The sequence below is a fragment of the Camelina sativa genome, chromosome 4 (assembly GCF_000633955.1).
Source record: "Camelina sativa cultivar DH55 chromosome 4, Cs, whole genome shotgun sequence".
NCBI lineage: Eukaryota > Viridiplantae > Streptophyta > Magnoliopsida > Brassicales > Brassicaceae > Camelina > Camelina sativa.
This window is the reverse complement of record NC_025688.1, coordinates 21,790,063-21,801,602: the sequence shown is the minus strand read 5'-3', so window position 1 is coordinate 21,801,602 and position 11,540 is coordinate 21,790,063. Positions and strand designations below refer to the sequence as shown.

Genomic DNA, 11,540 nt, shown 5'->3' with positions numbered 1-11,540 from the left:
CTTTTTGATGATGGTGTAGAAGACGTTGAAGCATCGACATCAGATGGCTCACAGCCATCACTAAGCATTAAAGAACCCTACAAACATAAATGTTAGAAATTATAAACCAAATAATTATCTTTGACAATCAAATTATATATAGATATAACTATTGATACCTGACCACCAGATAACATTGAAGAAGGATCTACATATGTGTCTGAAGGGACAATATCAAGATCACAATTATTCCCGTTAGAGCACAAAGCTGCTATAGTGTAAGTGGTGGAGTTCCCCCTAATATGTTTCGACTCGATAGAAAGGAGAACCTCGAATGTCTGTCCTTCTAAAGCTTTAACTTCGGGAGGGATAGATTCAGGATCCTCTAGCTATTATAAATATAAGTAAAGTGATTGTTTATGACTGAATGATTTAAACAATTTTAAGGTTCGAATAAAACATTATAAACAAATATACATCTATAAACATGTATAATTACCAAATCGTATCTATTGTTAAGGAGTTCTGAAGATTGCATTCCAACCATATCGGCAGCGAAGCTGTCAAACACCATACATTTCGATTCTCTAGTTTCATCTTTGATTTTTAGATAAATCCAGAACCTTTAAATTATTTATGTTCACATTTCGTAAACTTTTTGTTAGTATTGGATAGAAGTATAATAATGAACTTCTATATACACATTAATGGAAATTTGTATAAGAAACTTACTTGGGAGAGACATTTTTTGTATACTCTTTGCAATACTCACAAAAAAAATTTGGTGAGGGTTTTTGCTTTTCATCTTCCAACTTAATGCTATGCTCCACGATAGTCTTTTTGTTGCATTTCTTACACGCAATGTAGACCCAAGAATAGTCTCTATCGACTTCCAATATTGTACAGACAGTGCGACACATCCCTACCTATAAAGATTTATTTTTATTTTAAAATTTTAAATTAATAATAATGCAATGGATAAAAGATTGTTAAGTGATAGTATACCTCAAAGGCATGAAGGGCTTCTTGGATAGTTTTCACTGGGTATTCTTCTATTTCTTTCTTTTTAGGTTTTCCCCAAAACACTTTCTTTTGCAATGAATCCATAATCGTCAATTGCAAGCCATCATTGGAAAGCCTAAGATTCAAGTTGCACGGGTTATTGAACTTTGACAATAAACCATACTATATATAAATGTAAATGATAAAAGAAACTAACAGATGTCTTAGTTCTTCAACTTCAGGAATTACTGGACTGATTATAACTTGTGACCAGTCCCACTGATTTTGAACACTCCAGACATCTGTAAAAATGGTTGTTTGAATAAAATATATAATAATTATTTGGTAGACTGTAAATATGTTGGAGGGATGGAAAACACGTACCGTTGTAAAAATTGACTTTAGCAAACCTGATTAAGCAGAAAACAATACCATCGGTAGACTCGTGGCAAGCTTTACTTATTATTTGAGAGCAAGTACCCCAAAGAGTACACAAAACACGTGTATCCCTATGTAAAAAGGTAATATACAAAAATGATTAGATGTTGTTTTGCAATATTTGTCAAATCCGTGAAAAATTGGAAAAAAAGATTTTAGATAAGCACTAAAAAACTTACTCAGAATTTCTCATGTGGAAGTCAATTTTGGTAGTTGGTTTGTTAGTTGAAGTTATTTATTTAATTTCACCACAGTCGACAACTTGACCAAAGAAATCTGAGATAAATCATTTTGGTTAGTTTAGAACAAAAAAGTAGGGCATATCATTCTTAAATGTAATATGATAAACATACCGAATAAAAAACTTTCGTTTTGCTTCCCGGCAAGCACGACATCATAAGATGCTAATGAAAGAAACATATCATCAGATATGTTATCCGAAGGGTTAACACTTGTTCTGGATGTGAACACAATCTTCCATTTCAATTCAGATAGCTTGACAGCACCATAAGTAGGAGATAAATTAAAAGTTGAAATTAGAATCCAACTCCCTTCTTTGAGCTTCCCTTTAAAGGGCCTGATCACATCCCTTTTCACTGTGGCAGCTATCTTATCACCCTACAAAATAATTTAATCTATACTATGAAAGATTATCAACTCTCTCCATTTGAGTGACACATCAGCAGTGGAGAGAGTGCCACCTGTCTATCCTCAATAAAAGCAAAGAGACCTAAACTTCAAGAAATATGAAACATTTTTTATTTTTTAATTCTTTTTTATATCACAAACATTTTCAATATTTACATAAGAAATTTAGAGAGACTTAGAACATATCCCAAGATAATAGATGCATCACCAAAAGTCAAAAAGACATTGAGAGTGAATCAAAGCGCCACTTCTTCCTCTTGGCGTAAACCATGAATATATGAGCATATGGTTTAAGTGTTACAATTTTGTCAATAGTTTGAAGAGTTGCAACATTGATAGATATATTGGTTAATATTGTAAAGAAATTCATATAAGTTTGTCCCTAAAGAAATATTTTATATTCTAGTGGTGAGGCTAATATTTTAGTTTGGTAAGATAGGGTTTTGTATGGAAATGTATTTCTTTGAAGAATGAGTATGTTCTTATATAATGTTTACGATAGTGTATCGAATATTCACACTGATAATTAAGGTGGTATTGATTTAATGATCCGATAATGTCAAGAGGAATAAACATCTCTATACTAAAAGAGTTTAAGGTATATTCGGTCTTTTGAGGGAATATCGGTTACCATATATTGTTAAAATTTAAAGTAACATTATGGATATATGGTAACTATCATAGTCGGTTTAGATATTTATGGAATTGATTTAATGGTAGGATTTGTCGATTACGCTAAATTCACAAAGAATGCGGGATTTTTTTTTAGTAAGATCTCTAACAAATATGGTTAATGGTAGATTTGAGATATTTATGGAATTCATTTAATGGTAGTATATGTCGATGAAGATGAATTAACAAAGAATGCAGGATTTTTAATAGAAAGATCTCTTTCAAAATGGGAAGTGGTAGATTTGAATAATTTGCGTTCCATATATTTATTATCCGTTTTAGTTTTTTAGTTTGTGAATATGGGCCGCATGACCCAATGATATAAGTAAACGAATATGTTTGAAAATAACAGTTAGGATGTATATTAGTTGAACGGTCAGGATTAAATTATAAAATCCGAAATAATAAAACGGGTTATACAGACCGGCGTGTTTATCCGTTTAGGAGGGGATGGGAAATTTCGTCCTTACCCTTTAATTAAATTGAACATTTGGTCATAAAATACAATGGCATATTATTGTAATTTCTTACAAAACAAAAATTTATTAGTTAAACGATTTTACAAATAATAGTAGAGATTTATTCTGTTTCAAAACACTAAAAATCTCGTAGATCTTAACATTGCTCTATATCAAATGAAACAATGAAGCAAATATAAAAAATAAACAGAGTACAAATCCAAACGTGAGAGAAAAAGTGTAAACTATAAGGAAAAAAGGTATCTGAAAAAAAAAAGTTTGAAATTGAAAAGCTTTTTTTTGTTTGTTTTCCGGACGAATAATAAAGTTCCGGATGATACAAAGTATGAAACCCCTCACACTCCACAGTTTAAATCAACAGCAAACCCATAACCGTTAACTTAGAATAACGAAAACCTCAGCCCGTTGCTCGTTGCGAATAAGTTATACTCCTCAACCTCTTTGCTCTCTTTCGCTTTCATATCGCTATTTCCAGCAAGGTTGCGCAAAACCCCGTCTTTGGAATGAGCAGGCTTCGACTTAATTCCAGTGGAAAGACCCACTGGTCCACTGAAATGGAACAAGGAGAAGCTGTCTTCACTTACGGCTTGTGTTTCTGGTGGAGACAAACTGTTTAGTTCCACTGGTGGCTCAAGATTCTGAGCTTGGTCCTCGGTGTTGGTTTTGGAATATGGATGGAACACTGGAACTAGCCCGGGATTGAAGAAGGGAGTTGCTGTATGATTCAATGGGTTACCATACTGCTGCAAGCACAGAGGGGAATCTCCGTTCATACTATATCCGAGCGGACCTGTGTAAAGATAAGGATTAGGGTGAGGGAACGGAATTAATCCGTTGCCTGGAGCTGTGGGCCAAGAGACTGGTGGTGCTTGATGGAAGTAGCTCATTGGTGAAGCAGTCTGGAAAACCGGAAACTGTAGATTCTGGTTTAGCAAATGAGGAAACATGCCTCCTTGTGGTTGCACATCAACAACACCGTGTGCCATGTTATTGTTACTGTTATTATCCGTGTTGTTCCCAGTTACTACGATAGGAGTTTCACAAATTTTACTCTTCCCAGTAGTATCTGGTATGAGGATATCGTTCTGTGTACCAACAACTATATTCTCTCTTCCTTCAGACTGCAGACTGGCGTCTTCAGAATCAGATGTGGAGGAGGATTCAGAGTTTCCGTTGTTTGAAGAAACCGTATTGCTCTCTCCCTCGCTCAAGCATGACGAGCAATTGTCTGAACTTGATGTACTACTCATCATAGGATCTTTCAAATGCCACCCATTCTTTGTTTCCCCAGACTCCGTGCTGTTGTTATCTTTAAGCTTGATAATATCCAACTTCTCTATAGCCTTACATTGAGACAAAAGGTCAGATGAATTCTCAGCGATAGTGTCTTCTATCTCTTCAGTCTTAAATGTCGAACATCTAAGTGCTACTTCAGAGTCAGAGTTGCTTCGTGGATACTTTTTTGGCTCCATGGGCTCCCAAACTTTTTTTGAATGCAGTGAATCTCTTGTAACAGAAGGATTTGGACCAACTCCCACCTTGCTTTTAAGTCTTAACTCACGAGTATAGTCTGGTTGAGTATACCTGCCTCGGAACACTGGCTTGGAGGCATCAGGAGCAGAATCTGAATTTGATAAGATTTTTGGTTCTCGCATGCTTCTTGTTGCAGAGATGTTAGGTTCTACTTTTGCCCGGTATTCACAACTCGGTTTGCAACTGCAAGAATTAATGTCAAACCTCTCACTGTATCTGTTGTCGCAACATTGAAACTTCTCATGAGACTTGATGCCATTCAGGCCACCAGTCTTTGAAGCTTTCACTCTTAACTGTCTGTTTGACCCATTGAATCCCCTTGAAGGCAATTCTAATCTATCATTACGGAATCTTGCCTCTGACCTACTAACAAAAGAAGCATTATCTGAATATCTGCGTTTATCTGACCACCTCAAAGCATTATCAGACTGCACTTCTTTCCAATATCTAGCATTCTGGTGGTGAGCAGGTTTTTGATGATCACTTGTAAAGTACCCGTTCTCATCTTCAAGATCTGTAATTTCTTTGTGAGGGCTGTCACAGTAGTGGTTTTCCGTTCTTGGAGATGGGCAGCCATCCAAACACTGTCTTTCTTGAACATCAGGAGAACCAGGTGGAGACAAATCAGCATCCCCCGTTTCAATTTCTGACTCCTCACAGTTTATAGTATTGTTTGTCTCGTCATCAAGGTTTGGAAGATCTTCTTCTTCCCTTGATGAATTCAGTAGCATGTTTTTATCGCTGGATCCAGGGGTTTTCTTCTCTTTGCCTTTTTCTTTTTCCTTCATTCTCTCCTTTCTGCGAAGTTTTTTTTCCCTTTCTTTGGATCTTTTCTTCTCCTTCCGCTCCTCTTCTTCACGCTTTTCCTTCTCTTCTTCCTCAAGAAGTTTCACCTGCCGGAGTTAAGACAATGGAATTGTTGGATATAAACTCGATGAAATTGCTCTGAGAACATTACGACAGAATGCCTACCTGTTTCTCCAAGGTAATAATTTCCTTGCAGGCAACATGTACACGTTGTTCCAATAGTTTCAATGTAAGACATACAAAGATACTATGTGCATTTTGCCGAGCGGTTCCTTCCCTGAATGCTTTTTCAACCTAAGATATAATCAATAACTGTGAAATTAGAAACCTCATACAGCACCAAATAATAATATGTGACTTTGAGGAAACCTATAACTACCAAACCTGTTCTTTAAAAATAACTGTTGCAGCATCTAGAAGAAACTCTCGAGCCAGTTCTGGACTTTTTGCATGCTTTTGTGGACGGGAGCATTCCCCATCAAGCTCATTCCCATCTTTGTCCATAATCTCTTCATCCTTTTATAACACAGGAAGCACAGTGATATCGTTTAGAAAAAGAAAAGAATAATACTTTTGCAATCATAAACATTTGAGAACTTTGATTTAACATATGAAACAAGAATCTACCTCTTCTTCCTCGGCCTCTTCAGCATGCTCAAAAAACTTTCGGATGCTTTCCCCTCTCTTGATTGAAACAAACCCATCCCCAACAACTAACCTACCGTGCACGCAGTTTTGACCTTTTAATGCGTGGGCTTTGACGGATACCTCCGACCAACGGCCATCTAATTTATAAGCTCTAAGTGTAATGTAGCATGAATTTAAACCACGAAGGTCTAAGCCATTGACTTGAACTCTCCCATTCATGCCAACATTTTCAAATTTGAGGATATCACATTTTCCTTCTCCAGTTCCAATGGCCCACTCAAAGTGATGGTAAATTCCAGCGTTGTCAGCAAACGTTTCCCGCCAATCTGCTTGCACCGAATCAATGGTTACCTGTAACAATGCAAGTACATTTGTGATCCCGTCTTGCAATATAATCCTCTCTAGAAATATAGTAATGTACTTTTCGAAAACCAGAATTCTGGACTACAGGAACCCCATGGAGATGAAAAGGTTAACAAAAATTAATTACCTCATATTGGAAGGCTGTATCGGCAACACAAAACCAGGAGGTACACCGAGGTTCTCTCCGCATTCGTTTCAGTTCCTTGAGCTCTTTAAACTCACGGATAACATTTCGCCTGCAGTCTCTACAAAACCTCTTGCTGTCGAATCTGTAATTTGAAAGGTCCATTTGTTATTAAGGTCGAGAGGAAAAAGTCTCCACAGGGCCAGAAAAGGAAGATTGTTGTATTGCATGACTTGGTAGGCACAGCCTCAAAATCCAGAAATCGAAATGTCAAGTCATCTTGCAATTCAGAATGAGATGACTAAAGTTGTAACATTTCCTGGTACCCATGACCCAGAGATCATGTCCAGAAACTTCTCAACTCAATTTGTCGTAGAACATCAAGAAAATATCAAACCAAATAATAACATACCTGTACCTCAGTCTCTCCATGAAATCCTCTTCCTTCATCCTCAAAAGAGATTGTCGAGTTTCCTCGCTGAGTGCGGACCAGAAATCCACCAATGTATCACAGGAAAGTCTTGCAGTATGAAGAGCACACGTCTCTCTTGTTCCATGGCCTCTACCATAGCTAGCCATTCCTTGAGTTATCCATCCCCGGCCTCCACCACCACAAGCATCGGGATAAAGCAACTCACGTTCCCTTTCTCGAGCAGGGGCACTGTCAAACACCTGCTAGAACCAATAGATATAACTAGTTTGAACTGGAGGGAAGAGCAAAATAAGTAACCGTTGCATGGAACTTACATTTTGAAGTCCCTTGAGAGACTTTGCATACAAATAGCAATCAAGAAGTGTGAGTGAGCCATCACGTGTCGTGGTGAGACCTCCCCAAGGATGAACAGACGGATCTTGCATCTCATCCGCACATCCGTTACTGACAACTGAGTTACAGTCGTTCTGAAATTTGGAGCCACCTGACTTGTTGCAAGGAAGACTCCCTAATGATCCCTCCGGATGCAAGGACTTCCCATGCATAACAATCTGCATGAAGCCTTCCAGAAGAAGGCCGTTGCATCTAGAACAATACATGTTCTTACGAGCTTGCTCAAACAGAGTCTGTTTGTCAATCTTAAGGAGCTCCTGCCTAGCTTTCGGCGACAGGTCACTCCAGAACTGCACACAAGTTCAGCAGAGAAATGTGTCTTTTAATTTAATGATGTATCATCAAAGTCATTTAGCTACACCACTATGTGTATAACTAAGATCTGTGAACTAAAAAACTTGGAGTGATACAATCTCTAAGCTAAAATAAGAGTGCAAAGATCCAATCAGAGCTAATCGAAGGTCCCAAAAAAAAAAAAATGGGGGATAAGGAGGGGTACCTTTTGGAGCTGATTAAAGCTGACTCCATCGATTTCCTTTGACCAGAAGCCAAAAGAGTATTGTTCATTCCTCTGAGCTAAACCAGGCATCATTTACAGTCTCTTGTATTCATCAACCAATGTTTTCATTCTTTATCGCTACGGTTCCCAGACTGACCCCCAAAAAATAACCCCAAATCCTATCCGATTTTAATTTCGTGGAATCGGACTACGAAATCACCAAATCCAATCGGACTATAAAAACAAAACAAAAAAACAAAACAATCGATCGCGATGAATCGGGATTCTGATTAAAAAAAATAAAGAGAGTCTGATATTAAAAATTTCCCGGGAAAAACTCGTGTGTATGTGAGAGAGATCCTTCGGGGGATTGAAAATGAAGAAACGCCGGCAAATCAGGGTTCTTCCCTTTGTGCTCGATGATGATGATGATGATGATGACGATGACGATGACGATGACGATGAGATTCGCGGCTGCGTCAATATATTCTAGAGAAAGAGAGAGAGAGAGAGGTGAGATTGTAACTTAAGGAGAGAGAGAGAGAGAGAGAGATTAACATTTATGTGAAAAAATATTTAGAGGGAGCGGTTAAAATGTCCAAACGATAACAAATTTATGTTATCAGTTTTATTTTATTTTATTTTGAATTTTTCTAACATTTAGGTAATAATATTTTCACATTATAATCTAAAGAAAAAAAACTATAGATTTTGTTTTGTTTTGAACAAAAGTATTATATTTGCTTTTTTGTTTTTTTTTTTTTTGATGTGGGATGTGTGTTTGTTTGTTACCTTTCCTCTAATGAATAGAATGTGTATGTGTGGGTATGGTGTTGTCATCATGCTGTAACTTGCTATATCTTCTTCTTTCTTTTTTTTGCTATCTTTAATATATAAAGACCAAATAAATATACTATCAATGTATTATTTACTTGTCATACTATCATGTGACTATCGTATTTTATATTTTTAGTAATAATAAATTGTGTACGCGTTTGTTGAAACATATAATAATATGCATATTAATTTAGTTTTCAAAAAGTAACTTATTAAAGCAATATAAAATCAAAAGTTTATTATTGCTTTGTAATTAGTGTTTTTTAATGTATCATGATCCATTGTTTGAATTTGGTAGGATGCCATTAAATCTGCTTATGTCAAGAAAATAGTCATATTTTTGGAATTGTGGTGGGATATATGAAATTAGGTTTTAAAACATGAAAATTCATTTGCTAAGTGTCATAGCTAGCATTATGTTAAAAAGTAAAAAAAAACAAATTTTAGGGATGTTGTAGTAAGTATATTTTATTTAGGTTCATAAATTTGGACAATAGCTTATGTTAAACATTTTTTGCTCCCTGAAAGATATGGATCGATATGCCATCAAATGGAACTGAGATGCTGAATGATCGCATTACCACCTGCCATAAGCCATACAAGTGACGCATCTAATCTAATCATCACGTTTTTTTGTATCTGCTGATTCATCTGAAGAAGCTTGGTTTCCCCATCAATGACGATGATGACCTGCATGCTCAATTCCTATTTTCTAAGGATGTTATTATATATGCAAGATGGAGTAGTGAAGTGCTTGTAAACAAGCAATGTTGTCCAGGACTCATCATAGAGTCTAAAGTCTAAACCTGATCAAAATCACCATTGTAAAGAAAAAAAGAAATTGCACCAATCTTTTTGGAACCTGGTTTACAACAAGAAGAACATAGCCAAAATCATGTCTTACTTTTTTTCCTACATTCCCTGTCTGAAAAGCACAGAAACCCAACAACAACAACAAAAAAACAAAAATTACAGAGATAATATAATTTTCTTGCAGCCACAAAATAGTAACAATAGCTCCCTCCAAACTGATTCATCATAGAAGATTATTATCATCATCATCATCTCACTTCATTCCCACTGGAGAAAGACTCCATTACAAAAAAAGCCAGACAACAAACTTCAAATCGTCCATATGATCATTAGCTCTTCATGAGGCTTTCCTTATGTACATCATTTTTCAATCAATTCCCCTTCTTGTCTTCGTTTTGGTTTACTCCTCTTTCCAGATACGACCAGTCACTCTCAACTTGAGTTCTTGCCTATCACCTCCAGAGAAGTAGAGTGCAAGGTTTCTTGGGATGATGAGTCCGTCTTGACTGTCCCGGACTTTCCTGTGACTGTCACGCACGCTTCTAGGGATCCCTTGCCATGTTAGTTTACGTCCATGAGCTCCTACTTCCAAGCTGTAACTGAACTTCTTCGCCTCGTTCTCATCTCCCATGAAACGAAGGAATGCCATGTACACTGGAGCCATCCCCAGCTGGAACGCCTCAAAGTGTAAACAGAACTGTCTCCCAAAACAGTTGAACACCTGGAAACAAATTTAAGAAGTCAAGATGGGAGTTATAGCATAAAGCAATACATATTGGCTAGGATGAAAATGAGACTGAGAATATGGAACTAATGCGCTAGTAGAATCAAAAGTAAAATGGGAAAAAACTGGACTGAGCAAGACAGGAACCCGAAAAACACGCTAATAAGGGAGTTTGCCTAAAGTAACCGATCAGGAATGTGAATCTTGGCCCTCTGCTTATGGCAACGGCCAACGGATTTACTAAATGTAAAGTTTAATGGAGCCTTGAGCAAAATAAAACAGCTGAAGAAGCTGGAGATTATAACAAGTCCTATGAAGAAGAGAGCTAAAGCCAGGGAGAGTTCATGGTTAGTCATATGATGATTGTGAAAGAAGGTGAATGCGAAGCTTAGTCATATGATGATGTAAAACCACAACCTACGTAAATAAACAATTTGAGAAAAATAAAACCTAAATCGGACTTTTAATTTGAGACCTTGTGGAAAAGAGAAGACAACGTGTGGAAACAAGAAATATTTACCGTAAGCATCCATGTAGCATTTTCGACTTCATGCGGATTTGACTTTACATAACGGTGGTTGAAAGTGCACCCATCATGCATATCGACTTTATGATCATCTTTAAGATGAACAACTAGTGTGGGGATATCACCTGTAACCGAACACTCAGAGCCAGCATAAGGGCAAGTGTAAGGCCTAAACCGGCAGTGCTGCTCGTGCTTAAGCTTGCTGTAGTAAGGAAAAATGTCATGACACCCCAAATTTTGGTATCGGCATGGAACTTCCAAAGACTCTGCAACTTTCTCAAGAGCTAAGCATCTTATGTTACCAAGCTCATAGCGACATGTAGGGCAAGTGTTCTGCACTCTCACTTTGCAGTTTGAACATAATGTGTGGCCATTTGGACACTGTAGAATTTAAATTAAAAAAAAAAAATGTTAAGAACATGTAACATTGCAAGTACAAAACTTTTAAAGCTCACATGTTTCTGACCTGATGAATTGGAGGGTACATTAAATTTGTACAGACGGGACATTCAAGAAGCTCATAAACACCATTGTTAGAATGGATGCCATATTTACCAATCCCTGCACCACCTGGTTTTGTAGGTTTGCTATTATTAACTTCCACTTTCGCTGTTTTAACCTC

At 36.9% G+C, this 11,540-nt stretch overlaps 2 protein-coding genes across 6 annotated transcripts in view; both read right to left on the bottom strand.

Moving 5' to 3' along the window:
* Positions 3,342 to 8,553, bottom strand: LOC104781713. Of its 3 annotated transcripts, none has more exons than XM_010506444.1 (8): positions 8,019 to 8,553; positions 7,441 to 7,809; positions 7,112 to 7,368; positions 6,697 to 6,838; positions 6,186 to 6,557; positions 5,943 to 6,074; positions 5,724 to 5,852; positions 3,342 to 5,644 (listed from the first exon to the last, which is right to left on the bottom strand). In XM_010506444.1, exons 1-8 carry the CDS (start codon positions 8,109 to 8,111, stop codon positions 3,599 to 3,601), a joined length of 3,540 nt encoding a protein of 1,179 aa, XP_010504746.1. In that variant the 5' UTR covers positions 8,112 to 8,553; the 3' UTR covers positions 3,342 to 3,598. The 3 variants fall into 3 exon arrangements, with proteins under 3 accessions (XP_010504746.1, XP_010504744.1, XP_010504745.1); XM_010506442.2 differs by having other exon boundaries at positions 7,106 to 7,368; positions 8,019 to 8,552; XM_010506443.2 differs by having other exon boundaries at positions 7,106 to 7,365; positions 8,019 to 8,552.
* LOC104781711 (E3 ubiquitin-protein ligase SINAT2) overlaps positions 9,736 to 11,540 on the bottom strand; it is a 4,283-nt gene continuing 2,478 nt past the window's right edge. For all 3 annotated transcript variants that reach the window (XM_010506439.2, XM_010506441.2, XM_010506440.2), the window contains 3 exons: positions 11,385 to 11,537; positions 10,913 to 11,299; positions 9,736 to 10,389 (listed from right to left, as the gene is read on the bottom strand). In XM_010506439.2, the coding sequence (XP_010504741.1) occupies positions 10,069 to 10,389; positions 10,913 to 11,299; positions 11,385 to 11,537 (861 nt within the window). In that variant the 3' untranslated portion in view covers positions 9,736 to 10,068. The remainder of the gene's footprint in view (positions 10,390 to 10,912; positions 11,300 to 11,384; positions 11,538 to 11,540) is intronic.

Excerpts from the sequence above, each read along its gene's own strand:
- LOC104781713 (XM_010506442.2), bottom strand. The coding sequence starts at position 8,111 with ATGATGCCTGGTTTAGCTCAGAGGAATGAACAATACTCTTTTGGCTTC. Across the intron at positions 6,075-6,185 it reads AAGAGGCCGAGGAAGAAGAG|GATGAAGAGATTATGGACAA; the intron begins GTAGATTCTTGT and ends GTGTTATAAAAG. Across the intron at positions 5,853-5,942 it reads CAGTTATTTTTAAAGAACAG|GTTGAAAAAGCATTCAGGGA; the intron begins GTTTGGTAGTTA and ends ATTATATCTTAG.